Below are 27,225 nucleotides of genomic sequence, written 5' to 3'. Positions count from 1 at the left end.
TATCAAGATTCTGTAGACTTTGAACAATCTCTGAAATTTGGAGGGTAGATAATGTCACTCCAAAATTTAAAAAGGGAGGTAGAGAGAAAACAGGGAATTATAGCCCAGTAAGCTTAACATTGGTAGTGGTGAGAATTCTCAAATCCATTATCAAGGACTTCATAGCGGAGCATTTGGCAGTGGCAGGATCAGAGTCAGCATGGACTTATGAAGGGGAAATCATGCTTGACAGATTTTTTGAAGTTCTATGAAAATGTAATTAGTAGATTTGACAAGGTGGAACCAGTTGATTTGGTATATTTGGTCTTTCAGGAAGTATTTGAAGTCCTGCATAAGAGATTATTGTGAAGATTAAAGCGCATGGCACTGGGCAAAGTGTATTGAGATGGATAGAAAACTGGTTGGCAGAGAGGAAACAGAGTAGGAATTAACGGTACCTTTCAAATTGGCAGGAAGTAAATAATGGGATGCCACAGGGATTGGTGCTAAGACCTGAGCTATTCACATATATAGTAATATTTGGATGAGAGAACAAAAATGTAACATCTTCAAGTTGGGTGGGAGGGTGAACTGTGACAAGGATGCAGAGATCCTTCAGCATTGTCTGGACAGGTTGGGTGAGTGGGCAAATCAATGGCAGATGCAGTATAATTTGGATAAATGCAAGGTCACTTTGGAAGCAAAAATAAGAAGGCAGATTACTACCTGAATGACTGTAAACTGGGAGAGGAGAGTGTGCAGTGGGACCTGGGTGGCCGTGTGCACCAGTTGCTGAAGGTAAACTTGCGGGTATAGCTGGTGATAAAGAAGGCAAATGATATGTTGGCCTTCATTGTGAGAGGTTTTGAGTACAGGAGCAGAGACGTGTTGGTAAGGCCACACATGGAATATTGTGTGCAGTTTTGGTCTCCTTTTCTGAGAGAGTGAGGACTGCAGATGCTGGAGAAGTCAGTCAATAAAGAGTGGTGCTGGAAAAAGCACAGCAGGTCAGGTAGCATCTGAGGAGCAAGAGAGTTGATGTTTTGGGCTTAACCCTTCATCAGGACAAGGGAAGGGGAAGGGGGCTGAGAAATAAATGGGGATGTGGGGCTAGGGGAAAGGTAGTTGGATATAGGTGAGTGAAGGTGGGAGTTGATTGTGATAGGTTGGTGGGAAGTGTGGAGCAGATAAGCAGGAAGGAAGATGGACAGGTAGGTCAAGTCAAGAGGGTGGAGATGAGTCAGAGATGGCTATAAGAAGGTAGGGTTGGTTGGGTTGTACAGATCAGGGATGTTCACTGAACCATTACGTGAGTTTGCGCTCGGTCTCTTTGATTAGAAGAGACCACATTGAGAGCAACAGATGCAGTAAATGAGATTTGAGGATATGCAAATAACTCTCTCTGCTGGATTTAGACTGATCCTTTGGGGCCTTGGATGGAGGTGACAGGTGTGGGTGCAGGATTCACACCAGGTTTTGCAGGGGAAAGTGTCAGGTGTGGAGAGGGGGTTGGTAGGGAGTGTGGACTTAATGAGAGAGTCACGGAGGGAACGATCCCTGCGGAATGCAGAAATGGTTGGGAAGGGAAAAATAGTTTTGGTGAAAATGGCAGAGAATGATAAGCTGGATTTGGAGATTAGTGGGGTAGAATCCGAGGACCGGAGTGGGGGTAGAGGGGGATTCTATCCTTGTAGCGGTTGAGAAGGGTTGGATTTGAGTGCTGAGGTGGGGTTTGAAGGCACATACTTGAATATGCTCAACGTATTTGTTTCATCTGTTGCTGTTGATGTAGTCTCATCTATACTGGAGAGACCGAGTGCAAGCGCACATAACAGTTCAGGAAATATTTCTGGTCCGTATGCACCAATCAACCCCACCTTCCTACGGCCAGTCGTTTTTACTCTCTGTCCACCCCCCCCCCCCCCCCCCCCCACCAACCACTACCATGACATGTCTATTCTGGGCCTCCCCTACCACCTAACCAAGGCCATTTGTAAACTGGGGAAGGAACGCCTCATCTTCCACCATAGGAGCCTACAACCTCATGGCCTCAACATTGAATTCACCAGTTTTAAAATCCCATCCCATCTTCCCCATCCCCCACCCACCACCCACCTTCCCCCACAAACCTATCTCAACTCCAAATCTCCAACTTGGCTCTGACCTGTTGACCTGACCTACCTGTCCATCTTCCTTCCCACCTATTTGCTCCACACTTCCCACTGACCGATCACAATCACCTCCTACTTTCATCCACCTATTGCCATCCCAACTACCTTTCCCCTAGCCCAACACACCCTCCCCCTATTTATTTCTCAGCTCCCTTCCTCCTCCCCTGTCCTGATGAAGGGTTAAGCCTGAAACGTCAACTGTCTTGTTCCTCAGATGCTGCTTGACCTGCTCTCCTTTTCTGGGGAAGGATGCTCTTGCTTGAGGGAGTGCAGTGAAGATTTACCAGGCTGATTCCAGGGATGGTGTGACTGACGTCTGAAGAGAGATTGACTGGGTTAGGATTGTTTTCACTGGTGTTGAGATGAATGAGGGAGGATCGCACAGAGACTTATAAAATTCTAACAGGACTAGACAAGGTAGGTGCAGGGAGGAAGTTCCCAATGGTGAGTGTGTCTGGAACCAGGGGCCACAGTCTGAAGATTCAGACTAGACCATTTAGGATGGAGGTGAGGAGACATTTCTTAACCCAAATAGTGAGCTTATGGAATTCATCACAGTTAATTCCAAAACACACATTTTTCAAGACGTGGCTAGATATAGAACTTGGGGCAGATGGGATCAAAGATTATTGGGAGAAAGCAGGATTTGGCTGTTGAGTTGGATGATCAGCCATGATTGTGATGAATGGCAGAGCAGGCTTGAAGGGCCGAATGGCCTCCTTCTGCTCCTATCTTCTAAATTTCTATCATTTCAAATATTCTGAAAACTCGCTAATTTCTATGATTTCCAATAAACATGTTGGACTATAACCTGGTGTTGTGCGACTTGTCCATCCCAGTCAACACCAGTACCTCCACAACATTTTTCAGTGGCAGAGACCTTTTCCTTGTCAAGAACTGGGTGCTTGGTTCTCAGGTATCTTGGAGCTAGAAACAAATTACAGAAAAGAGAAGGAAGGATGGACATCTTCTCCAAGTCCAGAAGCTGAATTGATAGAGACATTTTCCAAATTAATTGGTCATCCTGTATTTCTTTTAAACCAGTGAAAGACATCTGAACAACGAGCTGAAGAAGAATCATGTCAACATCAGAACTGGGAAGCAAACACCACTGAATTGACTTTACAGTTTTTCTACCTCCACCAATAATCTATTTTCAAAAAATGTCTGTATATGTGTAAAAGGGGAGTTTATAGGGAGATTATTTTTAGTATTGTTAAATGCCAATGGTTTATATCTGTTTACCTGTAGCGATAGTGTAACGTAATAAATAAATAACAATTGTTTAGTACATAAACCTGTTCAGTGCTTTCTGTCAACTTTGGCCTGAAAATTAGGCAAATTGGAGTAATGTGGATTCTTTTAAAAAGTAATTAGCATTTAGCACTACTTTGGAATAGCTCAGTTTAATTTATAGTCACTACAGTGGGTTATAACACTTCGTAAGAAGGAAGTCATTGGTATATATGTTGAAGAGATTGGTGCAAGGACTGAGCCCATATGTGGAAGGATAATTTGATTTCCAGTGTGCACATGGAACTATCCATTATCTAGGGACCCCAGTGAATGTGAACAAGCCCATTCCACTGAAGAAAATACAGCTAATGTGAATTAAACCAAATCTACATCATGTGAAGCTACTGACTGTGAACAAAGCAATTCTACCCCAGTGAGTCCAGGAATAAGAATTAATCTGATCCCTACATAATGGAGCTCAGTGAATGTGAATTAAACAACTCTAAATCAGGGAGTCCTGTTTTAAAAAGGCTGATTGCCTGCAGGCTTTTGACCAAATGATAATAAAAATTTTGAAAATATGTGGATTTCAGACAATGTCAATAAAATCATAGAAAAGGTACAGTGAGGCCATTTCGTCCATTGTGTCAATGCTGGAACTTTACAGGACCAACTCACTTTTACTTTCCCATCCTTTTGCCATAGAAATAGTTTCTGCTTTCTGTTGAGGGGTCATCCAAATTTGTTTCGAAAGGCAGGTTTGTATGTGCCTCCACTGATCAGTGCATTCCAGATCATAACCATAGCTGTATGTCATCTTTAGTTCTATTGCCACTGTGTCATTATAAGGGCATTTGTTAAGGTGAGGGTGGTGAATGAGCATGTAATACTTCTGCACTTGTCAGTTCCATTGTGGGAGTGGCATTTTATAACCCTCTCTATTTGCATAGAGCCAGGCTTGTTTGGTTCATTGTACTTCAACACTTTCATTTTCCAGTAGCTTGATAATTGTGTAAGTGAAAGGGGAGACATGAATGGAGCTTGAACAAAGAATGTTTGAAATACCTCACAAAAAGGTAAGCATAGTTCAGACATATGCAGGAAAAAAAATAGCTTTTATTTGGAAATTAAAGGTGAAGTTATTCAATGAGAGTAGTAGTTCATCCAGATTGAAGGGGGTAGGGGTGCATGGAGACCATCCTAGTAGGGATTGTGAAGACTTCATGGAAACCATCCAATGGAGGTTTTGTTTACAGACATTTCAAAGGTTAACATTGCACATGCACGCCAATACTCCTACCAATACTGCAATAATATCATTCCATCTCAATCTATTTGTTTTATTAATTTTCTTTACTAATAGGATGTTAGGCAGAAATCAAGTATTTGGGGGTAGCAACAGGTTGAAGGAAACAAGTCTTACTTTTCTATTTTTGGAAGAAAATATAATTGGGCTGATCAGGATTGATGGGCCATGGAGGTTAAGAAGCCATGAAGGGAAGTTCTTAGAGGGAAGGTCAGTGACAATCTTGAAAACAATAGTTCATTGTTCAGTTACATAATTAAAGCCCATATGGAAATGAGAGAAAGTGTCAGGAGGGTTGCCATAGGATCTCTGCAAGTCAGAGGTCAGATCACGACATAATAAGAGCTTCACCATTGCATTGATCACTGGGCAAATTTATAAATGAAGACAAAGAAATACTTACACTTAAAGTTAATGTCACAATACTTTTATTGTCTCAAATAACTCAGAAATTCTGTTTTACACTACTATAAGAAACTGCTTACAGGGTTTAACCTAAACGTTACGTGAACACAATGAACTGACCAGGTTCACCATCAGGCTGCAGTCTTCTGAGTCTGTACTCAGGTTACACTTTTCATAATGTTTGGTCTCAAAAGTTTTGCCTCTTCCATTAGTGTTATTGTTCAATGTACCTCCTTACTGTCCTCTGGCAGTTATAATAGCATTATTTCATTATCATAGCTCATGACTCTCATGCCAGTGACTCAGTAGTAACAGGTAGAATACACCTGCTACACATTGTTATCACTCAAGGTTAGGTAAGTCAGATAGACACCCTGTCCTGATAGCACTGGTTCTCTTCAAGATTGCCTCCTGGCAGTTATTCACTAATCAAGCAAAATCTGTAGTCTCATTGTCAGCAAATTCTTCTTTATCTCATTAATTTTCTGTTTCAGGCTAGTTCAGACAACTACAGGCAATTAGCTGAATGTCTCTCAGTTGTTCAAGCTGTGAGGCATGGGTTCAAGTCTCACCTGCTCCAGAGGTATTTAATAGCATCTCTGAATAGGTTGATTTGGAAAATATCCCCAGTTGCTCACCTATCCAATCATGATTCATCAGGATCTAGGTTACAGTTGTCAGCAGATTTGATAATCATGTTAGGGTTGCACTTTAGAGTTCAATAGATAACAAGGAGATAGTGAAGTAAGTAGAGAAATTGAGATGGGGAGTATCAACTGGTAGTTGTCACTGCAAAGATCAAGAGCAGGTAAGATGCCTTAGTAAAGGTTGAATACTGAAAATGTGTAAAACAATCAGAGTGGGGAGGACTTCTGGTTGAAGAAGTGGGTGTGTAGATGATGGTGTTGGAAGAAGTGGTCAGCATTGTGCCAAGTTCAAAATTCTTAATGGTGGGAGCATATATGGATGGTGCCCAGATATTTTTTGATTTATTATTGTCACTTGTACCTTTGGTACAGTGAAAAATTTTGTTTTTTTTAATGTAGTACAGGCAGATCAGAGATTATAATTAAGGCAGGAGGGATCTTTGATATTGGTGACCTTTCCAAGGCAGTGAGAAGTGCAGATGGAGACAATAGATGGAAGGTTAGCTTGCATGATGGTCTGGGCTATTTTCACAACTCTCTGTAGTTTCTAATGGTCCTAGGCAGAGGGGTTGCCATATGATGCATTCAGATGCAGCTGTAAAAGTTGGTGAGAGTCCTTATGCTGAAAAATGTGTTGCTGGAAAAGCGCAGCAACCAAATTTCATTAACCTCCTTCGGGAGAAGAGGTATTGTGCCTGCTGACCGTTGCATCAATGTGGACCAAGACAGATAGTTGGTCATTCCTTGGCACTCTTGACCATCTCTATCTCAGCACCATTGATGTCGACAGGGGCATCTTCCTTGCTTTCTGAAGTCATTGATCAGCTCTTTTGTTTTATTAATGTTGAGGGAGAGATTATTATCTTTACGCTATACTACCAAGTACTCTCTTTCCTGTGTTCTGTCTCATCATTGTTTGATACCATCATTGTAGACTGAATATCATCAACAAACTTATAGATGGAATTTGGATGAATTTTGGCCATAAAATTGAGTGTACATGGAATACAGTAAGAGGTTGAGTAAAAAGCTTTACGGGGTGCTGGTGTTGAGGATTGTCATGGTGGTGCTGTTCCTTAGCCCCTCAAATTGCGGTCTATGGTTCAGGAAGTTGAGGATCTAGTTGCAGAGGACGAAGCAGTGATCTAAGTCTCGTGGACTTTTCTTAAATACAGATCAACAGGGTCATGATGAAGAGGTCAGAGCATACCATGAATCCATGGAGAGGAGGAGTGAAATTATGAGGGAGATTACAGAAAGACGGAAGTGTGTGTCAATACTCATGAATTTTTGAATCTTGCGATCTTTTACCCTTAATTGTTAAAGCATTTGAAGAACAAAATAAAACTGCAAGTTAGCATGGGTTTGACAGTGACTCAGTGCTGAAGAACAGTCAAGCATTCGTGTGGTGGTGCACTATATTGAGTGTGGACCTTGGATGTGGTGATAATTAGCAGTTAAGGAATGCTGAATATTTAGGAGATACCTATAATTGTCCGTAGATCCCAAGTAAAGAGCAAAATTTTATTTTGAGTCCATGTGGAGCAAGTTGGAGCTAAACAGTTACCAAGACAGATGTAGCTGGATAACGCAAGTTTTGCTATATAACTGAGCAAACAACAGAAAGCAAACGGTAAAACAAGTAAAAAAATGATCAATAGAAATTCCAGAGATCCGAACTTCATCAAGATGGGCATGCGTGGGAAAGAAGTTGTAGTTAAATAAATAATACAAAATACCATAAATTTGATAAAACTGAAATCACAAATATTCAATAGACTTGACAGCATTAGTGAGATATTAGCATTTCAGGTCAATGTCCTTTCACTAGAATGAAAAAAGTTAGAGATGTAATAGGATTTAAAGCAAGTGAAATGGGAGAAGGTGGAAGAACAGGGAAGGACCCTTCCCATTCCCACGCAAACAATCTGCATGTAGATGTACTTCCTCTCATTTCTGCTGAGGTGCAGCTTTGTGCTGTATGGGTTCAAGCCAGGTGGGATTCTGGATGTGGGTGGGAAACTACAGGAAAATAATTTGAAAGTTTCAGTTAAAAATTACAGAAGCTTCAGGAAACTGTTGAGAAAAGAGGCAGATTTCTTGGCATCATAGGAGGCTATTTAACCCATTTAATCCATGCTGTTTCTTTCTAGAGCAATCCAGTCAGATCCATTGGCCCATTCTATATCTGTAGCTTGCAAACTTATTCTGTATTTCCTCACATCCTTCTGCCCAAATAAAAGTGTATGTACTTCCTTTTAAAATCACAAGCCAAAGATTTGGGTTAATTTCAATGGAGTTTGCTCTCTACAGAAGATGCAATTATATAAACAAATGCAAGTCATAGCAAAGTCAGAAAAAGTGGATTAAGCAAGCAGCAAGTAGCTGGATGGGTAGGTTGTTAGACTTTGGGATTTAGAATCACTGGTTCATTATAGGCAGTTGACTCCTTAAGTAGCAGATTAAATGTGGTAAAATTTGAGACAAAAGTGTATATTATCGGTGACAATTGAGATAATTCACTTATACCACTGATTAAAGTTAAATGTTAGCGAACACTTACCTAGGTCGTCTTCCTCTTCTGGCCCATCTTCTCAAAGGCTGCTGCAGCCTGGCAAGCACCATCACCTGACAAACACTTGACTCCAATACTTGATGTACCGTACTTCGGGTTGATAGATTACACTTTTAGTCTTTTTAGTGAATGGGCTGGTGACATTAGGATAACTATTATCCCTTTACCCACACTAAAGATTAGGTTTTATTTGTTTTAGGAGCAAAGCTATTTTATTTTCCAAAGCACTGCATTGATAATAGTGTGTACACGGTGCAGGATAGTTCTTTGTCATTAGTTCTACGGAGTACTGGGATCTCAGTCTTCCTCATGGCCTTTACTACCATCTTCCTTTGTCCTTTATTACAGGTGCAATATAAGCATTCGTTTTGAGAGGGCTACACTACAAGAGCTGGGATTCTACTTCTGAGGCTGTAGAAGGCTCAGGTCATTGAGAGCAGTTTTGGGCCATGTAAAGGAAGGCCTGGGAGGGGATCCAGAAGACTGACCCCAGAGATATGAGGAGCAGGTAAGGGCTCTGGGTCCGTACGCAATGGAGTTTAGAAGGAAGGGGGAGGAATCTTGTTGAAACGTCCAGAATACAGAGACTGGATAGGGAGATGTTCCCACCAGTAGGAAAAACTAGGATCTGATGGTACAACCTCAGAGTGAAGAGATGACCCTTTTGAACTGAGAAGAATTTCTTCAGCCAGAGGGTAGTGAATTCGTGGAACTCATTGCTCCAGAAGGCTGTGGAGGCCAAGTCGTTGAATGTTTTTCAGACAGAGAGGGGATTAGTGAGGGGATCAAGGGTTACAGGGAGAAGGCAGTAGAATGGCATCGAGAAATACATCAGCCATAATCAAATGGCAGAGCAGAATTGTTCAGCTGAATAGCCTAATTCCACTGCCATATCAGGACTGTATTGTCTTTGTTTGGGAAAAGAAAACAATTACTGGAGCAGTAAATCTGGTTTTACTTGTTAACCATTTTAAATATTGAAAAAAAAATCTAAATTTGTAGAACTCAATGTCACTATTTGTTGTGGTGGGATTCATCCTCTTGGCCCAGAGCATTAGGCTGGGTCCGTGGCTCATCAGTCCAGCAATAATATCCAAACAAATGCAACTTGGCCACTTTTCTGAAATGTACTCCCCACGTGATCTCCCAATCAGTCCTCTAAGTCCAGGAGAGGGCTTGTCTACCATCAGGCATTTTGCCAAATGACAGTAAGTGCAATCAAAAAGACTTTAAACTAGAACCATTGATTTGATTTTGTAAACTATCAATTAATCTCCAAGAGTCAGGTAGTCCAACAGATTTTGTAATCTTTTAATTTGCGGTACTTATCCAAGAATTAGTACACTTGGACACACTGTACAGATTTACATAAAATGTAGCATTTGATATTATGCACAATGTTTCCTGTTTATTTCACAGCAATGCTAAGCAATACTTGATACAATGGGAAACTTCCACGTACAAAACTAATGTTGTGGATGTGCTACTGACGAACAAAAAAAGGAATCACGAATGAGTAATTCAACAGAATAAATCAATTTCCCAATTTATATAAAGCAATATTTCAAATTTATACAAAAGTCTAGAAAGTAACTGGATGAAATGTAGTGTGTAAATTCTCACTATACATAAACCCCAAATATAAAGTTTACAAAAAGAAACCAATTCTAGTCACCATTCAGATGCAATTTCTTAAGATGCATCTTAAAAGATAAAATTACAAATAAGGTACCTATGATTTACTGATATTAAAGCAGATTGAAGAGATTTATATATTAACACAGGTATGAACATAGATACAAGTTGTAGCTGTCTTGATTGATTCTGACTGTAGAGCATCACCGACGTGTTTTCATAGCTCTCAGTTTTTCCAAAGTTTTCTGAGGGAAATAGAAACAATTTTCAGTAGATTCATGTACAAGCTTAAAAACTTGTGAGAAATCAGTGAATGCACATTGAATAGCTAGCAAGCATATTCTACCATATGCTAAATCTGTACCATACATGTCCTTTCCATTCCACTTTACTTTTACCAAAAGATGCATCTGTCGGAAAAAACAGAAGTCTTACAGAACACACAAAACAGAAATTGCTGGAAAACTCAGCAAGTCTGGCAGCATCAGTGGAGAGAAATTAGAGTTAACGTTTCAGGTCCGGTGACCCTTTCCCCAGAACATCTTTTCTTGCTTCTTTTGCAGATCACTTCAAATCTATACCCCCTTGTTCTAGTTCCTTTTACTGGAACAGCTTCTCCTCACCTATGCTATCCAAACTGTTCAATTTTAAAAACTTAGATCATACCTTCTCTTAGCTTTCTTTTCTCCAAGGAGAACTATCCCAACTCCTTCCTATTTTCAAAGATTCCCACCTCTAGAACTAATTTTGTAAAATTCTTCAACATTACACTAACTTTATTGAGTTTTTTTTTGAAGAAGTGACAAAAAGGATTCGAGGAGGGCAGAGCGTGACGTGAACATACAGACTTCAGCAAAGTGTTCGACAAGATTTCTCATGCTGGTTATTAAGGTTAGATCACATGAAATATAGGGAGAACTAGCAATTTAGATACGGAACTTGCTTAAAATGTAGGAGACAGAGGGTGGTGGTAGAGGGTTGCTTTTCAGACTGGAGGCCTGTGACTAGAAGTGTGTCACAATAATTGGAGCTGGGTCCACTGCATTTTGTCATTCATATAAATAATTTGAATATGAACATAAAAGGAATAGTTACTAAGTTTGCAGATGACACCAAAATTGGAGGTGTAGTGAACAGCAAAGAAGTTACCTCAGAATACAATGGGACTCCTGTGTCAAGCACGAGCAGGTGTTTAGATTAGATTAGATTACTTACAGTGTGGAAACAGGCCCTTTGGCCCAACAAGTCCACACCGACCACCTGAAGAGCAACCCATCCATACCCCTACATTTACCTCTTACCTAATACTACGGCCAATTCACCTGACATGCACATCTTTGGACTATGGGAGGAAACCTGGAGGGTGCCCAAGCAGACACGGGGAGAATGTGCAAACTCCACGCAGTCGGTCGTCTGAGGTGGGGAACTGAACCTGGGTCTCTGGCGCTGTGAGGCAGTAGTGCTAATCACTGTGCCACCATGCCACCCACTGCTGCATTTAGACAAATGTGAGTTATTGCATTTTGGAAAGGCCAATCAGGGTAGGTACTTGGGAGTATTGCTGGACAAAGAGACCTTGGAATGCAGGTTCCTTGAAAGTGGAATCCCACGTCGTCATGAGAATGAAGGTTGCTTACCTTTATTGGTCAGTGCATTGTGTAGGAATTGGAAGGTCATGTTGCAACTGTAGAGGACATTGATGAGGCCACTTTTGGAATACTGCATGCTATTGTGGTCTCCCTGCTATAGGAAGGATGTTGTGAAACTTGAAAGGGTTCAGACAAGATTTACAAGGATGTGACCAGGTTGGAGGGGCCTACAGTGAGACTGAATAGCCTGGGGCTATTTTTTCTGGAGCGTCAGAGGCTGAAGGGTTTCCTTATAGAGGTTTATAAGATCATGACAGCTATGGATAGGGTAAGTAGCTGAGGTGATTTTCTTGGCGGTGGGATTGGGGTGGGGTGCACTCCAAAACTAGAAATCATTGGGTTAAATCCTTCCCCTATCACCTTGAAAGGGTCCTAAGGGGCAAAGTTTTCACCTGGGAGTAGTATGTGTATGGAATGAGCTGCCAGAGGAAGCAGTGGAGGCTGGTACAATGCAACATTTAAACAGCATCTGGATGGATGTATGAAAAGAAAGGGTTTCAGAGGAATATGGGCCAAATGCTGGTAAACGGGACTAGATTAATTTAGGATATCTGGTTGGAATGGATGAGCTTGCTGTACAGCTCTATCACGCTCCAATCTTTCCTATAACACAGCACCCAAACATGTGGAAGCATGGTCTCTACCTCTCCAAGAGGTTGACACCCCCCTCATTCTTAAACTCCATCAAACTACAGACCCAGAGTCCTCAACCACTTTTCATATGACAAACTCTTCATTCCTGGGATCATTCTGGTCACTGGTCACATTTCCATCTCCAGTTAACTACGATCAGTAGGCTTTGGGAGAATGGAATTGAATTGGCTGTTAACTGTAGTCCACATAAAGATAATGGAACACACTCTCTCTTGCTGGCTTCACAAGAAACCCAAATAATAATGTTTTTTTATTGACTACCACCAGACTATTGACGTTCAGGTCCTGTACCCTCCTTTAGAACTCTGAAGGGTCACCGAAGTCTTAACATTAACTCTGCTTTCTCTCCACAGATGCTCAGGGAGCTGTTGAGTTTCTCCAGGAATTTGTTTTTGTACTCTGGTTAATTCCACCAAGGGTTCCTTTAATAGGTGCTCGCTCCTGAATTATAGAACATTGAACATAGAAACACACAGCACAGAACAGGCCAAGGATTAATCCTAATGTAAAATAAAATAACTTAACCTAAGCACCCCTCAATTCACTGCTGCCCATGTATGTCCAGCAGTCGCTTAAATGTCCCGAACGAGTCTGCTTCCATTCAATGCGTTCACAACTCTTTGCGTAAAGAACCTTCCTCTGACATCCCCTCTATATATTTCTCTTAATATCTTAAAACTATAACCCCTCGTGCCAGTCACTCTTGCACTGGGGGAAATATCTCTGGCTATTGACTCTATCCATTTCTCTCACTACCTTGTATACCTCAATCAGTTCACCTCTCTTCCTCCTCCTCTCCAGAGAGAAAAGTCAGAACTTAGTCAACCTATCTTCAAAAGGCAAGCCCTCCAGTCCAAGCTGCACCTTCTTTGCACCCTCTCCAAAGCCTGTGCATCTTTCTTAGAATATTATGTCCAGTTCTGGTCACACTTTTATAAGTGTGGTCTCACCAGGGTCTTGTAGAGTTTTGGAAACCTTGTGGCTTTTAAACTGTATCTCCCTGTACTTGAACACCAAGATCCCTCTGTCCCTCCACACTGCCAAGAATCTTGTCTTTAATGTATATTCAGCATTTGAGTTTGACCTTCCAAAATGCATCACTTTGCATTTATCCAGGTTGAACTCCATTTGCCATTTCTCAGCCAGCTTTGTACCCTGTCTGTCGCGCTGCAGCCTGCAACAGCCCTCCAACCTTTGTTTATCTGCAAATTTATTAACCCACCCCAAAACCTCTTCATCCAACTCATTTATAAAAACTATAAAGAGCAGAGGCCCAAGAACAGAGCCCTGCAAGACACCACTGACCTCCAGGCAGAATACATTCCATCTACAACACTCTCGGCCTTCTGCCAGCCAACCAATTCTGAATTCAGATAGCCCAAATCTCCCTGTATCCCATACCTCCAGACTTTATGAATGAGCCTACCATGGGCAACCTTATCAAATGCCTTGAAATCCACATATACCACATCCACTACCTGACCTTCGTCGACCTGTCTCATCACCTCCTCAAAGAACTCAGTAAGATATATGATGCATGACCTGCCCCTCACAAAGCCATGCTGACTGCCTTTAATCACTCTACGATTTTCCAAATAGTCATAAATCCTATCCTTCAGAATTCTTTCCAAAACCTTGCTGACCACAGGTGTAAGACTGACTGGTCTGTAATTGCAAGGGATATTCCTATTTCCCCTTCTTGAAAAGAGGAATAACATTCACCTCCCTCCAATCCTCCGGTACGACTCCCATGAAGAGTGAAAAAGCAAAGATCTTCGCCAACGGCTTAGCAACTTCCTTTGTCAATTCCCGAAGCAGCCTAGGAAAAATCTGGTCTGGCCCTTGGAACTTATCAATCTTAATGTCTGCCAAAATTTCCATCACATCAACTTAATCAATCTTGATCTGTTCAAACCAGCTTCTCGTTCACAACAAGGTCCCTTTCCTTAATGAAAACCAAAGCAACAAAGTCATTTCGGGTTTCCCCTATCAATTAGACTCCATGCACAAGTTCCCTACGCTATCCCTGATCGACCCTATCATCTTCCTGATCATTCTCTTGTTCCTCACGTATGAGTAAAATGCCTTTGGGTTCTCCCTAATCCTTCTTGCCAAGACACTTTTGTGTCCCCTCCTGGCTCTCCTCAGTCCATTTCTGAGCTCCTTTCTAGCAAGCCTGTAATCCTCTAAAGTTGTGCTAGATCCTTGCTTCTTCCATCTTACGCGAGTTGCCTTCGTCCTTTTGACAAGAAGCTCCTCTGTTCTTGTCATCCAAGGTTCCTTAATTTTACCCCTTCTTACCTGTCTGAAAGGAATAAATTTGTGCATCACTCACAACAATTGCTCCTTAAACAGTCTCCATGTTTGCTGTGCCTTTTCTGTGGAACAATTGCTCCCAGTCTCTACTTCCCAACTCCTGTCTAATAGTGTCATAATTTCTTTTTCCCCAATTAAATATCTTCCCTTGATAAATGCTACTTTCCCTCTCCAAGGCTATGGAAAATGTGAGGCAGTTGTGATCACTGTCACCAAAGTGTTCTCCACCGCGAGATCGGAGACCTGTCCTGGCTCATTGCCGAGGACCAAATCCAAAATGGCCTCTCCCCTCGTCAGCCTATTTACATACTGAATAAGGAAACCCCCCTGAACACACCTGACAAAAATGGCTCCATCTAAACCATCTGCTCTAAGGAGGTTCCAGTCGATATTGGCAAAGTTGAAATAATCAATAACAACAACCCTGCTACGTCTGCATTTTTCCAAAATATGCCGGCCTATGAATTCTTCAATCTCCCTACTGCTATTAGAGGGTCTGTAGAAAGCCCCCCATGAAGTGGCTGCTCCCTTGCTGTTCCTAACTTCCACCCATACTGACTCAGTAGACAAATCTTCCTCAACAACCTTATTTTCTGTAGCTGTGATGCACACTCTGATTAGCAATGTTGCACCCCCTTCTCTTTTTCCACCCTCCCTGTTCTTTTTAAAAGCTCTAAACCCTGGAACATCTAGCAACCATTCCTGCCTCAACATTACAGCCACAACATCTCAAAATTAATATTATTGAAATAAGGACAGGAGTAGGCCATTCAATGCTTAGACCCTGCTCTGTTAGGTAGTGGACAATCCTCTAGATTAAGCACAGACATTAGTCCTAATATTAATTTGGTATATTTAGCATTGAACATCCGTAAAACTAAAATATGGAAGAATTAGGCCATTCAGCTCAAGTCTGTTCCACCATATGATCACAGCTGATGGTTTTTTTAAAAATACTATTCCCAGTAACCCTTGTTCTCCTCACTAATCAGGAATCTCTGTCTTAAAGCTGAATGCAAACCAGTTTTGATCTGTGCCGATACTGCATGCTACAGCCCTGTTATTTTTGATGATTAGAAATGATTTGATTAGTGAAAAAAGGAAAACAATAACAATCTCTACATTAGTATGACAGCTACTCAAAGAAAAGGATAACAAACTTGTCACTGATCTTTAACAATTACAAAATGAGGTGTTTGAAAGGAGAAGAAAGCAACAGGTGGATTATCCTTTTTCTTCCAACGTTATTACCCACAAATGCAGAGATAAACAGATTAAGCATATACCTTTTGGAATTCTTTTGCTTTTTCACGATTTCTTGTGCACTCTAGTTGTCTGGTCACCTCTTTTTTCCTGGTTTTAACCTCATCAAGTTGGCTGTAGAGACTGCAAAGAGCAAACATTATGGTTATACAAGGGGATTAATGAAGCGTCCTTGTGGCATTGTGCTGATGTCCCTACCTCTGAGCCAGAACATCTTAGTTCATGTCCCACCTGTCCCAGAAGTGTGTCTTAACATGTCAAAATATCAAAAATAATTACCAAGGAAATTAATGAAAGGATGAGCACAGAGTAGCCCCAGAGCCTTGAGTTAAAATCAGTAGTTCAAACAAAGGTGTTGAATGGCAATCTATAAATGGCAACAAAATCAGATGGGTCATGGATTATGAACATGTGTACAACATGGTTTGGGGTATTTTGTGTACAAATGTCTCCAGGTGATTCCGTTCAGGTTCAGAATTTCCAAAGATTAAGGTGGGGGGGAGGGGGGGGGTGGGGGCTTTCCATGATGGTCTAATGGTTAGGATTGTGCGTTCCCACTGCTATGGCCCAGGTTCAATTCTCAGTCACATAATGACAATTTATTACTTGGATGCAGTTTGTGTGAATAAAGCCTAAATTGAGGGAGGAACTCTTGGGGTGCAGTGGTAACGTCCCTACCGCTGAGCCAGGAGATCCAGGTTCAAGTCCTACCTGCTCCAGAGGTATGTCATAACATCTCTGAACAAGTCGCTTAAAATACCTCCAAGGTTGAGAGGAAGATGCAATCACAATGAAGCATCAGGGAGTGTTGAACTTCTGGAAATGTACATTCCAGGAAATGGTCATCTCAGAGCAAGAGTGTGTTCAGGACAGTAGATAGCCATCTAGAAGAGTAGGAAGGGAGGGATTCTTCATGGTTTATACTACTCAAATCAGTACTGAGTAAAGGAAACCTCTGGGTGAAATGATACCTTTGGTAAGGGTAATGCCACCATTATAGATGTTGTAAAGTCAGATGAACAAACAAATGCTTCAGTAGCTATTATTGTGAACCCTCAATGTGTGTTACATCCTTGCTACACTGGTATACAAAGGTACTAAACAGAGAAGGTATCAAGGTTCTACATTTAGACTTCCAACAGCTCAAGTAAGTCTAAAAAGTAGGTAAGTTTCAATCAGTAATTACTAACAGAGCTCAGACATCAATATTCTGGAATTGCTCACTCCTGTATCCTGCAGCTTTTACAGTTCACAAAACTAAAAGACTAGTGGATAAGGTCTTCCTGGAAATATCTGCTATACAGAGAAAGCTATATACTAGGAGATGAGCTCCCTATAAAACATTATCTTGGATCTGGCAACTGTCACCCATCTGGGCAAGTTGACCACCTAACACTCTCCATGATGACTGCCCAGGTGGCGGGAATGTTGGCTGTTTCTTAGACTTCAATGATTTCATTACAGTACTGCCTGCAAATACTGAAGATTCTGCAGAAGCAATACTCTCAAGTGATATTGATGGTACAGGATCCAACCGCAACAAAACACAGAAGGGTAATGAGAAGTACGGCTTCGTATAGTTTGTGCTCTGAAGACATGGATGTTCCAAGCACGCTTCTAACATCTTCAAAATGTGCTGTTTGCTTTAGTAAGCTATTGTTCATTTCCTTGTCCAAGGGAGCATCAAGTGAGATAACACCCCCCCCCAAACAAAAACTCCCTAAGATTAGTTGACAACGTTCAACTTTGTTCCCTTGAGGACAATAGTTAGTGGTCTATAATTTTCTTGGAGTGCAGCATGATGTGGGAATTCAGTTTTCATAAAACTGCTTTAGTTCTAAATGGTGTGTCACCTTGTAAAGCACGTTAGACTGGGAGAGCAGTAATCGGCAAAAACATGTTAATGCTTGCGTTTTTCTATGTCGCTGTGTGAAGCTGGAAAGACCTCCATCAGTCCAGAAGTATATGTGAATCCTCTCCTTAAAAAGGTCTAGAAGGACACTGGCCACAGCATACTAATGATGGTGAATAAGGTCAGGGTGAGCACACATCCTGACTTCATACCATTGGAGTTTCAGAAGGAATTTGAGAGGACACCATTGTATTTTAATTAGGGATATTCTATAGGCCTCCAAATAGAGTGAAAAATATTGGCAAACCTGCAGGAAAATCAGACATGCAACAATTACACAGTGGTGCTGCCAGTGGACTTTAATTACTTAAGCATCAATTGGGAGAATGAAATATATTCAGGACAGCACCTTCATATGCACATTCTTGATCCAAACAGAAAAGGCACATTGCCGGATCTAGTGTAGAGGAGTAGGTTGGGCCAAGTGAATGAAGCGTCTGTAGGGAAATGTGTGGGTAACAACATTCATTCTGCAAATCTAAGTCGTTAAGAATGTCTAAGTTGGAAAAGGCTAACTTCAAATGGGATGAAAGCAGATTTTACCAGGAAACAAATTGACAGGGAAAAGGCAGACTAAGTATATTCCAAAGGGAAAAGCAAGTTATGAAAGAAGTCTGACTTTGGTTGAGGGAGATAGTGGATTTGACGAAACCAAAAACTAAAGTGCATTATGCGCATCAGATGAATTCTTCAAGAGAAAATCAAGCTAAATAAATTAAGTTTGGAGGAGAGGTGAAGAGGAAAATATGATATGCAAACAGAGGAGAGGAGAACATACTAGTTTTAACATAAAAAGAGGAATCCAAACATCTTTCAAAGGCATGTAAATAGTAAGTGAGTTAAAATTTATAGTGGCATCTAATAGGGGCCAATATATGTCTAAGGGGACAATACATGCTTAGAGCCAGAAGGCAAGGCTGGCACACTTAAATACTTATTCTTGTGTTTACAAAGGAACAGGATGCTGATAAAAATATTAAAAAAGAAAAAAGAATTGATGAGGTGAAAATTAATAGGAAAGATGTACTGGAAAAGCCAGTCAAGTTGAAAACAGATAAGACATCTAGTCTGGATTGCTTGCATCCTAGGTTGCAAGAGAGCGAGGTAGTAACAAAATGACGGGTTAACGTATGCATGTCCCACCTCTCTATTTATAGGTCTTGGTTTCTTAAGGTGTGTGATGTCATTTCCGATTCTTTATTTCAAGGGAAGGTAGATGGGATCTAAGTCGTTGTGTATTGATGGAGTTCTGGTTAGAATGCCATGCCTTTAAGAATTCTCATGCGTGTATTTGCTTCATCTGTTATAGAATGTGTGTGTTGTCCCAGTTAAAGTAGAGTCCTTCTTTATCTGCATGTATGGAAACTAGTGATAGTGGGTCATATCTTTTGGTGGCTAGTTGGTGTTCATGTATCTTGGTGGCAAGAAATAAACCCAAACAAGCAGACACAACTAAAACTTATAGACACATTACCTTACATCAAAGGCATATTAGAAATGACTTCCAGAAGACTCGGATGCTTTGGCATCATAACAACCCTCAAACCTACCAACACTCTTAAACAGCAACTAATGAACCTAAAAGGATCCATTAGATACTAGCAGCAAAACTAACATTATTTACAAAATACCATGCAAGAACTGTAAAAAAAAACACTATATTGGACAAACAAGCAGGAAACGACATCACCCACCTTAAACTATTAAGAGAGAGGCAGGAGATACCACAAGTGCTTCACTGGAGACACCCACTGATGATGTTATCGTGTGGTGATGAAACGTCTAAAAACAAACCTTCCAGCTCAATGAGCTAACTTACATACCTCACTCTCTATATTAAAAAAAAATCACACAACACCAGGTTCTAGTCCAACAGATTTATTTGGAAGCACTAGCTTTCGGAGTGCTGTTCCTTCATCTGGAGCAAGATCATAAGATACAGAATTTATAGCAAAACTTACAAACGATTCATTGAACAAACCCAGATTGCCGTTAAATGTATCATCTTTTGCAATGCGTTGAAGGTTTCGGTTCATTCATATGTAAATTCCAGAACTTCTTTTCAGTCACATTCTCGAGATAACTTAAGGTTTTATCAAAAAATGGTGACAGCTCAACTCAGAAAATGCATTAAAGATGTGAGGTAGAGTCTGTCTATATCCCAATTTGAGTTAGACTAGTTCTATTTCCAAAATAGGAATTTATAAAATATTACATGGATTGACTGCCTGCAGATTACATGCTTTTTTAAAAAGCAGTAAAAAGTGAGGACTGCAGATACTGAAGGTCAGAGTCGAGAGTGTGGTAGTGGAAAAGCACAGCCAGTCAGACAGTATCTGAAGAGCAGGAGAATCGACATTTCGGGCAGAAGTGCTTAACTCAAAACTGGGATACAGACAGACTCTTAATCTCACACCTTTAATACATTGTCTGAGCTGAGGTGTCACTATTTTTTTAAATAAAGCCTTAAGTTATCTCAAGAATGCGACTTAAAAGAAGTTCTAGGATTTATATATTAACGAACCAAAACCTGCAACCCATTCTAAAAGATGAAAGACTTAATAGCAATCTAGGTTTGTTGAATATATTATTTTAATTGTGACATTGTAACCTTTTGCTATAAATTCTATGTCTTATGATCCTGCTCCACAGCTACCTGATGAAGGAGCAGCGCTCCAAAAGCTACTCAGAGTCATAGAGATGTACAGCACAGAAACAGACCTTTTGGTTCAACACATCCAGGCTGACCAGATATCCCAACACAATCTAGTCCCATCTGCCCCATATCCCTCCAAACTCTTCCAATTTATATACTCATCCAGATGCCGTACCAGCCTTCACCATTTCTTCTTGCAGCCCATTCATACATGCATCACCCTCTGCGTGAAAAGGTTGCCCCTTAGGTCTCTATTATCTCTTTCCCCCCTCACCATAAACCTATGCCCTCTAGTTCTGGACTCTTCCCCCACCACAGGGAAAAGACCGTGTCTATTTACCTTATCCATGCTCCTCCTGATTCTACAAACCTCTATAAAAGGTCACCCCTCAGCCTCTGATGCTCCATGGAAAATAGTCACAGCCTATTCAACCTCCCCCTATAGCTCAAATCCTCCTACCCTGGCAACACAGTTTCTGAACCCTTTCAAGTTTCACAACATCCTTCCGATACGAAGGAGACCAGAACTGCATGCAAAAGTGGCCTAACCAATGTCCTGTACAGCTGCAACATGACCACCCAACTCCGGTACTCAATATCTGACCAATAAAAGGAAAACATACCAAATGCCTTCTTCACTATGGAGAAAGTGAGATCTGCAGATGCTGGAGACCAGAGTCGAAAGCGTGTTGCTGGAAAAGTACAGCAGGTCAGGCAGCAGTCGAGGGGCAGGAGAATTGACATTTCAGGCTGGAGGATACCTGATGAAGGGCTCCGGTTTAAAAATGTCGATTCTCCTGCTCCTCGGATGATACCTGATCTGTGTTTTTCCAGGAATACGCCTTTTCACTATGCTATCTACGTATGACTCTACTTTCAAGGAGCCAAGAACCTGCACTCCAAGGTCTCTTTGTTCAGCAACACTCCCTAGGACCTTACCAATAAGTGTATAAGTCCTGCTAAGATTTGCTTTTCCAAAATGCAGCACCTTGCATTTATCTGGAATTAAACTCCATCTGCCACTTCTCAGCCGTTTGGCCCATCTGATCAAGATCCCGTTGTAAACTGAGGAAACTTCTTCACTGTCCACTACACCTCCAATTTTGGTGTTACCTGCAAACTTATTAACTGTACCTCTTATGTTCACATCCAAATCATTTATATAAATAACAAAATGTAGTGGATCCAGCACCGATCCTTGTGGCTCTCCACTGGCCACAGCCTCCAGTCTGAAAAACAACCCTCTACCATCACCCTCTGTGTTCTACCTTTGAGCGAGTTCTGTATCCAAATGGCTAGTTCTCCCTGTATTCCATGAGATCTAACCTTGCTAACTAGTCTCCCATAGGGAATCCTGTCGAATGCCTTACTGAAGTCTATACAGATCACGTCTACTACTCTGCCCTCATCAATCCTCTTTGTTACTTCAAAAAAAAACTCACTCAAATTTGTGGGACATGATTTCCCACGCACAAAGCCATGCTGGCTAAGCCTAATCAATCCTGGCCTTTCCAAATACATGTACATCCTGTCCCTCAAGATTCCCTCCAACAGTTCACCCACCACCGATGTCAAGAGCACCAGTCTATAGTTCCTTGGCTTGTCCTTACCACCTTTCTTAAATAGTGCTTTCAAATAAACCTGTTGGACTATTACCTGGTATTGTGTGATTTTTAACTTTGTCCACTCCAGTCCAACACTGGCACCTCCACATCATGGCTGACCCTCTATGTCTGCCTTCTTCGTTAAAGTGGTTAATAAAACCTTCATCTTTGACCAAGCTTTTAGCCACCTGACTGAAGTTCTCTCAAGACCTATCAAATTTTGTTCAATAATGCACTTCAGAAATTCTTCACATATTTTTACTACATTCATGATGCTATGGGAATGCAATTTGTTATTGACTTCCCTATGAACATTGAAATTACATCTGGTCACACTTCAGATTTTGTCACTGGCTATTCCCATTGCATTGAAATTAGTGCAATAGATAAAAGGTACTGACTCAAAATCAGTCTGGATGGAACTATGAAACAACAAGTCAAAGAAAACATTGGTGGGAATTTTCTACAGGCCTCATTTTCTAAGACAGTAACGTAAAGATTGCGGCAGTTAAACTGGCAGTTAGGCAAATGTGCAACAAGAGTGATACAGTAAGAATGGATTTACATATAGATCTTACAAACTATATTAGCAATAATACTGTGGTAGATGACTTCCTAAAGTGCGTATGAAGTTTTGTTAAAAAAAGTGCTTTGAATGAACATTCTAATATGGACTTAGTTGTTTTGCAACGAGAGGTTAGTTAGTCATCTCATTGTACAGTGTCCTTAGGGGAAAAGCAACCATTATCACAGTCAAATTTACAAAGGTATGAGGAGAGAGTTGACACTGACTGATTCGGTAACTTCATTGAAAAGATATAATGATGGACAGGCAATGGCTAATATTTACAGAATAAAATGTGCGCATTGCAAAAACTCAACAGGAAAGGTAGCCTAGCCACATCCAACAAAAAAAGGATAGTATTAGGTACCAAGATAAATTTTTAATAAGTTTGCTAAAAACATTCTACAGGGAGGAGCATCATCTATGGTGAACTGTAGTAGTTACAGAAAGTATCAAAATTAAGGGAAAAGCATATAACTAGGCAAAGGTGAGGTACAGGTCAAATGATTGGTCAGAATATAAACAACAGCAGGGACTGACTAAAAGGTTAACCAAAACAAATAAATAAGTATGAGAAACAGCTACGCAGAAATGTAAAAACAGCTGAATATCTCCAGGCCTAGGTGGACACTATCCGCAGGTCTGAAAAGAGGTTTTAATGATGCATTGATGTTAATTTCCCAAAAATTGCTCGATTCAGGAAAGGTTTCATCACATTGGAAAGTAGCAAATATAATCTTTCTATTCAAGGGGGGAGGAAACAGAAAACTATTGGCGACTCAATGTCCATTATGGGGAAGATGTTAGAAATTATTAAAAAGATTATAACCGGTCACTTAGAAAAACAAACATTGTATCATCAAAGGGAAATTAACAAATTTATTTGGTTCTTTGAAGAAATATTTGCTGTGAATATAGGGCAGTCTCATACTTTGTTTTCCAGAGGACACTTGGTATAAAGCCATATCAGAAGTTATTGTAAAACAAATACACTCTTGAAGTATATGGTAATATTTCAGCATGGCTAGAAGGTGGTTTGCTGGCAGAAAACAGTATGTATAAATGGATCTTTGTCTGATTGGTAGGATGTGTTGAGTGGAATTGCGCAAGGTCTTTACTGGTGCCTACATCTTGTACAGTTTACATCAATGAATTACATGAGGGGAGCAAAGGAATGGTAGCTTAATTCAAAACAGAAAGACAGGAAGGAAAGTATGTTGCAAGGACACAAGATGGTTGCAGACAAAACACAAATTGAGCCAGCAAACTAATATTATGCCATAGAAGGATAGCGACAAAGATTCACTAGACTGAACCTTGAATGGCAGGATCATCATAATAAAAAAAAAGGTCGACTAAGCGTGTATTCACTGAAGTTTAGAAAAATGAGGGGCGAAATGTGAATAACTCCAGTCGTCTGGACATAATGCATATAGGGATAACGTTTCCCTTGGCTGGGTGTTCTGAACAAATAGAACTCTCTCAAGAAACAGGATAGGCTATTAAGGACTGTTAAGTGAACAGATTTCTTCACTCAGAGGGTGGCAAATCTGTGGAATTCAGTACCAAATAAGGCTGCGGAAATGAAGTCACTGGGAAAATTTAAGGAATAGGAACTAAACACGTCAAAAGGTGTACAAGGAGAATATGAAGTATGACGCTGAGATTGAGGAACAGCCATGACCATGCCACATGGTAGAGCAGGCTCGATGGCCAAATGGCCTACTCCTAATTCCTATGTTTTAGGTTTCTGGATCAGAGTAAACTTCAACATGTAATCTTAAAAGTCACAGTTGCTGTGCCACTTTTTAAGTTGTTTAAAAAATATTTTTTAGAAAACTAGAACATCATGGAGTTTAACCAGAAATTCTGCAACTACTTCTACCATACCGGAATGTTCTTTCGCGCATCTCTAGTTCAGCAGCTTTTCTATCTTCAGGAGTAGAGACTTTCACTTCCCCCACCATCTTCAAGTAAGCTGCTACTGATGTCGATGCTGATTTAGTAGAGGGAAATTAATGTGATATTAGATCTATATAACTCAATTAACAGCAAAATCATGGAAAATGTGCAGAACAATTCTTACCAAACACAGAGGGTTGTTCCTGTTTCAAAGGAATTTTTCTATTGAGCAGTTCAGAGTTAACTTCTCCAGATCTTCCCTTTCTTTTCATATCCTCCACTCGTTTTTTAGAATTTGCAAGAAATTTATGTTTTCTCTTCAGAACCACTTCATTCAAAATCTTAGTAGGTGAGTCAAACTGAAATATCATCGCTTGGAAAAAAAAACTTAATATTAAAATGAACACATCACTATATCCTGAGCAATTTAGTAGAGGGATTCAGCTTTTTTAAAAAAGTGGTTTAAAAGCCTATTAAAATTCAGAATCATACGGTACAGAAGAAGCCCTTTGGCCAATTAAATTTGTACAGCTACTACACTAAATCTACTCTATTCCCACAACAGATCCATAACCTTGATCATTATGACATTTCATCCAAGTACTTATTAAAAGGTAGAGAGGTTATGTGTATCGATTACTCTCCCAGGCAGTGCATTCCAGAACCACTTGTTCTTGATAGTGTTCCTCCTTGCTATTATACTTGAAACACCAACTTTTCCACCTCCTGATGCTGCCTGGCTTGCTGTGTCCTTCCAGCCCTCTGCTTGTCTACTTTGGATTCCAGCATCTGCAGTATTCTTTGTCTCGAATCGTTGTTATTGGCCAACTATTGGACACAACTACCTTCCATCCACACCCTTCAATTTTATAGAGCTCTATCAGGTTCCCCTTCAACATTCTCTGTTCTAAAGAAAACTTGCACAGCCTCATTTTGTAGCTAAAACTCAACACAGGCAGCCAGTCATGATGAATTTCCTCTGCAGCCCCTCCAGTGCCACGACATCCTTTCTACAGTGTAGTGGCCAGAACTGCACACAATATTCCAGCTTAAGCCTAACCAAAGTCCTGCACAGCTCCAGCATAACCTGCCTGCTCTTATAATCCATGCTTCAACTGAAAGTTAAAAATCACAATACCAGGTTACAGTCCAACAGGTTTATTTGGAAGCACGAGCTTTCAGACCGCTGTTCCTTCGTCAGATAGTTATGGTAGCATGACTACCTGATGAAGGAGCAGCACACTGAAAGCTTCCAAATAAACCTGTCGGATTATAACACAGTGTTATATGATTTTTAACTTGGTCCACCTCAGTCCAACACTGGCATCTCCACATTAACTGTTAAATGCAAGTGTTCTATGTGGCTTCTGCTACAATACGGCGGTGAACCCTTCTGTTAATTAAACCAAACACCTAGAAAAGCTCATCTCGCCTCGTAATCTGTTAAAATGTTAAAGAATCTGTTAAAGAACTCCCCAAATTCCACAATTAAAAAAAGCATCAATTTATTCTAATACTCTAAAAGTGAACATTAAACAATTATTCACAACTCTCAGCCCCCTTTTCTCTAAACTGCTTATTACCTGACTCCAACTCAATAACAATATACTGTTCTATAAAACACTTATTAAAATGACATCAACGTAATTTCAAAACCACATAGCAGCTGTCATCTTCGGTATGTCTTCTTCCAGCTGAAGATCTCTCTTGGTCACTGTCTTTCTTCTTACTGTGAATATATTCCATGTGAAAAGATACCTTTGATAGATAGTGTTTCCTAATTTCTAGGATCTGCAATGATAGCAGTTGCTCTGTCCGATTTTCAAAATGCCTGCGTTTTTTTTATATCCCCAACATTGGATCATCTTATTGGTTCCATGTTGGCAAAACAATAAATTCAAACTCGACTGGGTTTTTGTATCCTTGGGCATAGTTTAAACTAATTGCTGGTTTGACAACAATTTGAATGTAACCAACCAACTCATTTCACAGCCAAATGTTACATGTTTTCAATTATCTAGTTCAGGCTGTGACTATCTAGTCATATGACAGAGATGCTTGCAAGCTCTCAGTTCAAAACAGCATTCACTCTCTCTAAGAGACAGTACACACCTTCAACTTCATAAAGTGGAATTTTCTGTGAAAATGTCCATACATTTAAACAGGTAAGTTCATTTGTTTGATTATTAATTTCAAAGATTTTATACATTTGCATGAGACGATTGTTTTGGCTCAAGTCAAAAATTATGCATTTGCAGGGTTATACATTTAGGAAAAGAGTGCTCATTGTCACAATATTAATCTGAGAGATAATACTGTAGATGAGGAATACAGCTGTACAAAGTTAGGTAGGAAAGCACTGCAATTGTTGAATCAAAGCAGAAGGCTCAGTAAGGGTTTTCACATTAGATAAGAGTCATACAACATGGAAACAAACCTTTCGGTCCAACTCATCCATGCTGACCAAGTTTCCCAAAGCAAACCAGATCCACCTGCCCACATTTGGCCCATGTCCCTCTAAATATTTCCTGTTCATGTAACTGTCTAAATCTGTTCTAAATGTTGTAACTATAACTGCATTTTCCATTTCCTCTGGCAGTTTATTCTACATTCAAATCACCCTGTTTGTGAAAAAGTTACCTCTCACGTCCCTTTTAAATCTTTCTCCTTTCATCTTAAAAACATTATGCACCCTACTTTTAAACTTCCCAACCTAGTGAAAAGTCCTCTTGAGGTGAGAGATCGGAGAA

The 27,225-nt window shown here is 40.5% G+C and overlaps 1 protein-coding gene across 1 annotated transcript in view; it reads right to left on the bottom strand.

The window, feature by feature from the left end:
* Positions 1–9,645: 9,645 nt before the first annotated feature.
* Positions 9,646–27,225, bottom strand: part of cep295 (centrosomal protein 295) — a 188,566-nt gene continuing 170,986 nt past the window's right edge. The window contains exons 27-30 of the mRNA XM_060826944.1: positions 24,660–24,848; positions 24,464–24,569; positions 15,860–15,959; positions 9,646–10,199 (exon numbers count right to left, since the gene is read on the bottom strand). Coding sequence (XP_060682927.1) covers positions 10,158–10,199; positions 15,860–15,959; positions 24,464–24,569; positions 24,660–24,848 — 437 coding nt within the window. The 3' untranslated portion in view covers positions 9,646–10,157. The remainder of the gene's footprint in view (positions 10,200–15,859; positions 15,960–24,463; positions 24,570–24,659; positions 24,849–27,225) is intronic.

This window comes from Hemiscyllium ocellatum, chromosome 6, assembly GCF_020745735.1.
Source record: "Hemiscyllium ocellatum isolate sHemOce1 chromosome 6, sHemOce1.pat.X.cur, whole genome shotgun sequence".
Lineage (NCBI taxonomy): Eukaryota > Metazoa > Chordata > Chondrichthyes > Orectolobiformes > Hemiscylliidae > Hemiscyllium > Hemiscyllium ocellatum.
Note: the sequence above shows the minus strand (reverse complement) of the source record. Positions and strands in the feature narration are given on the sequence as shown.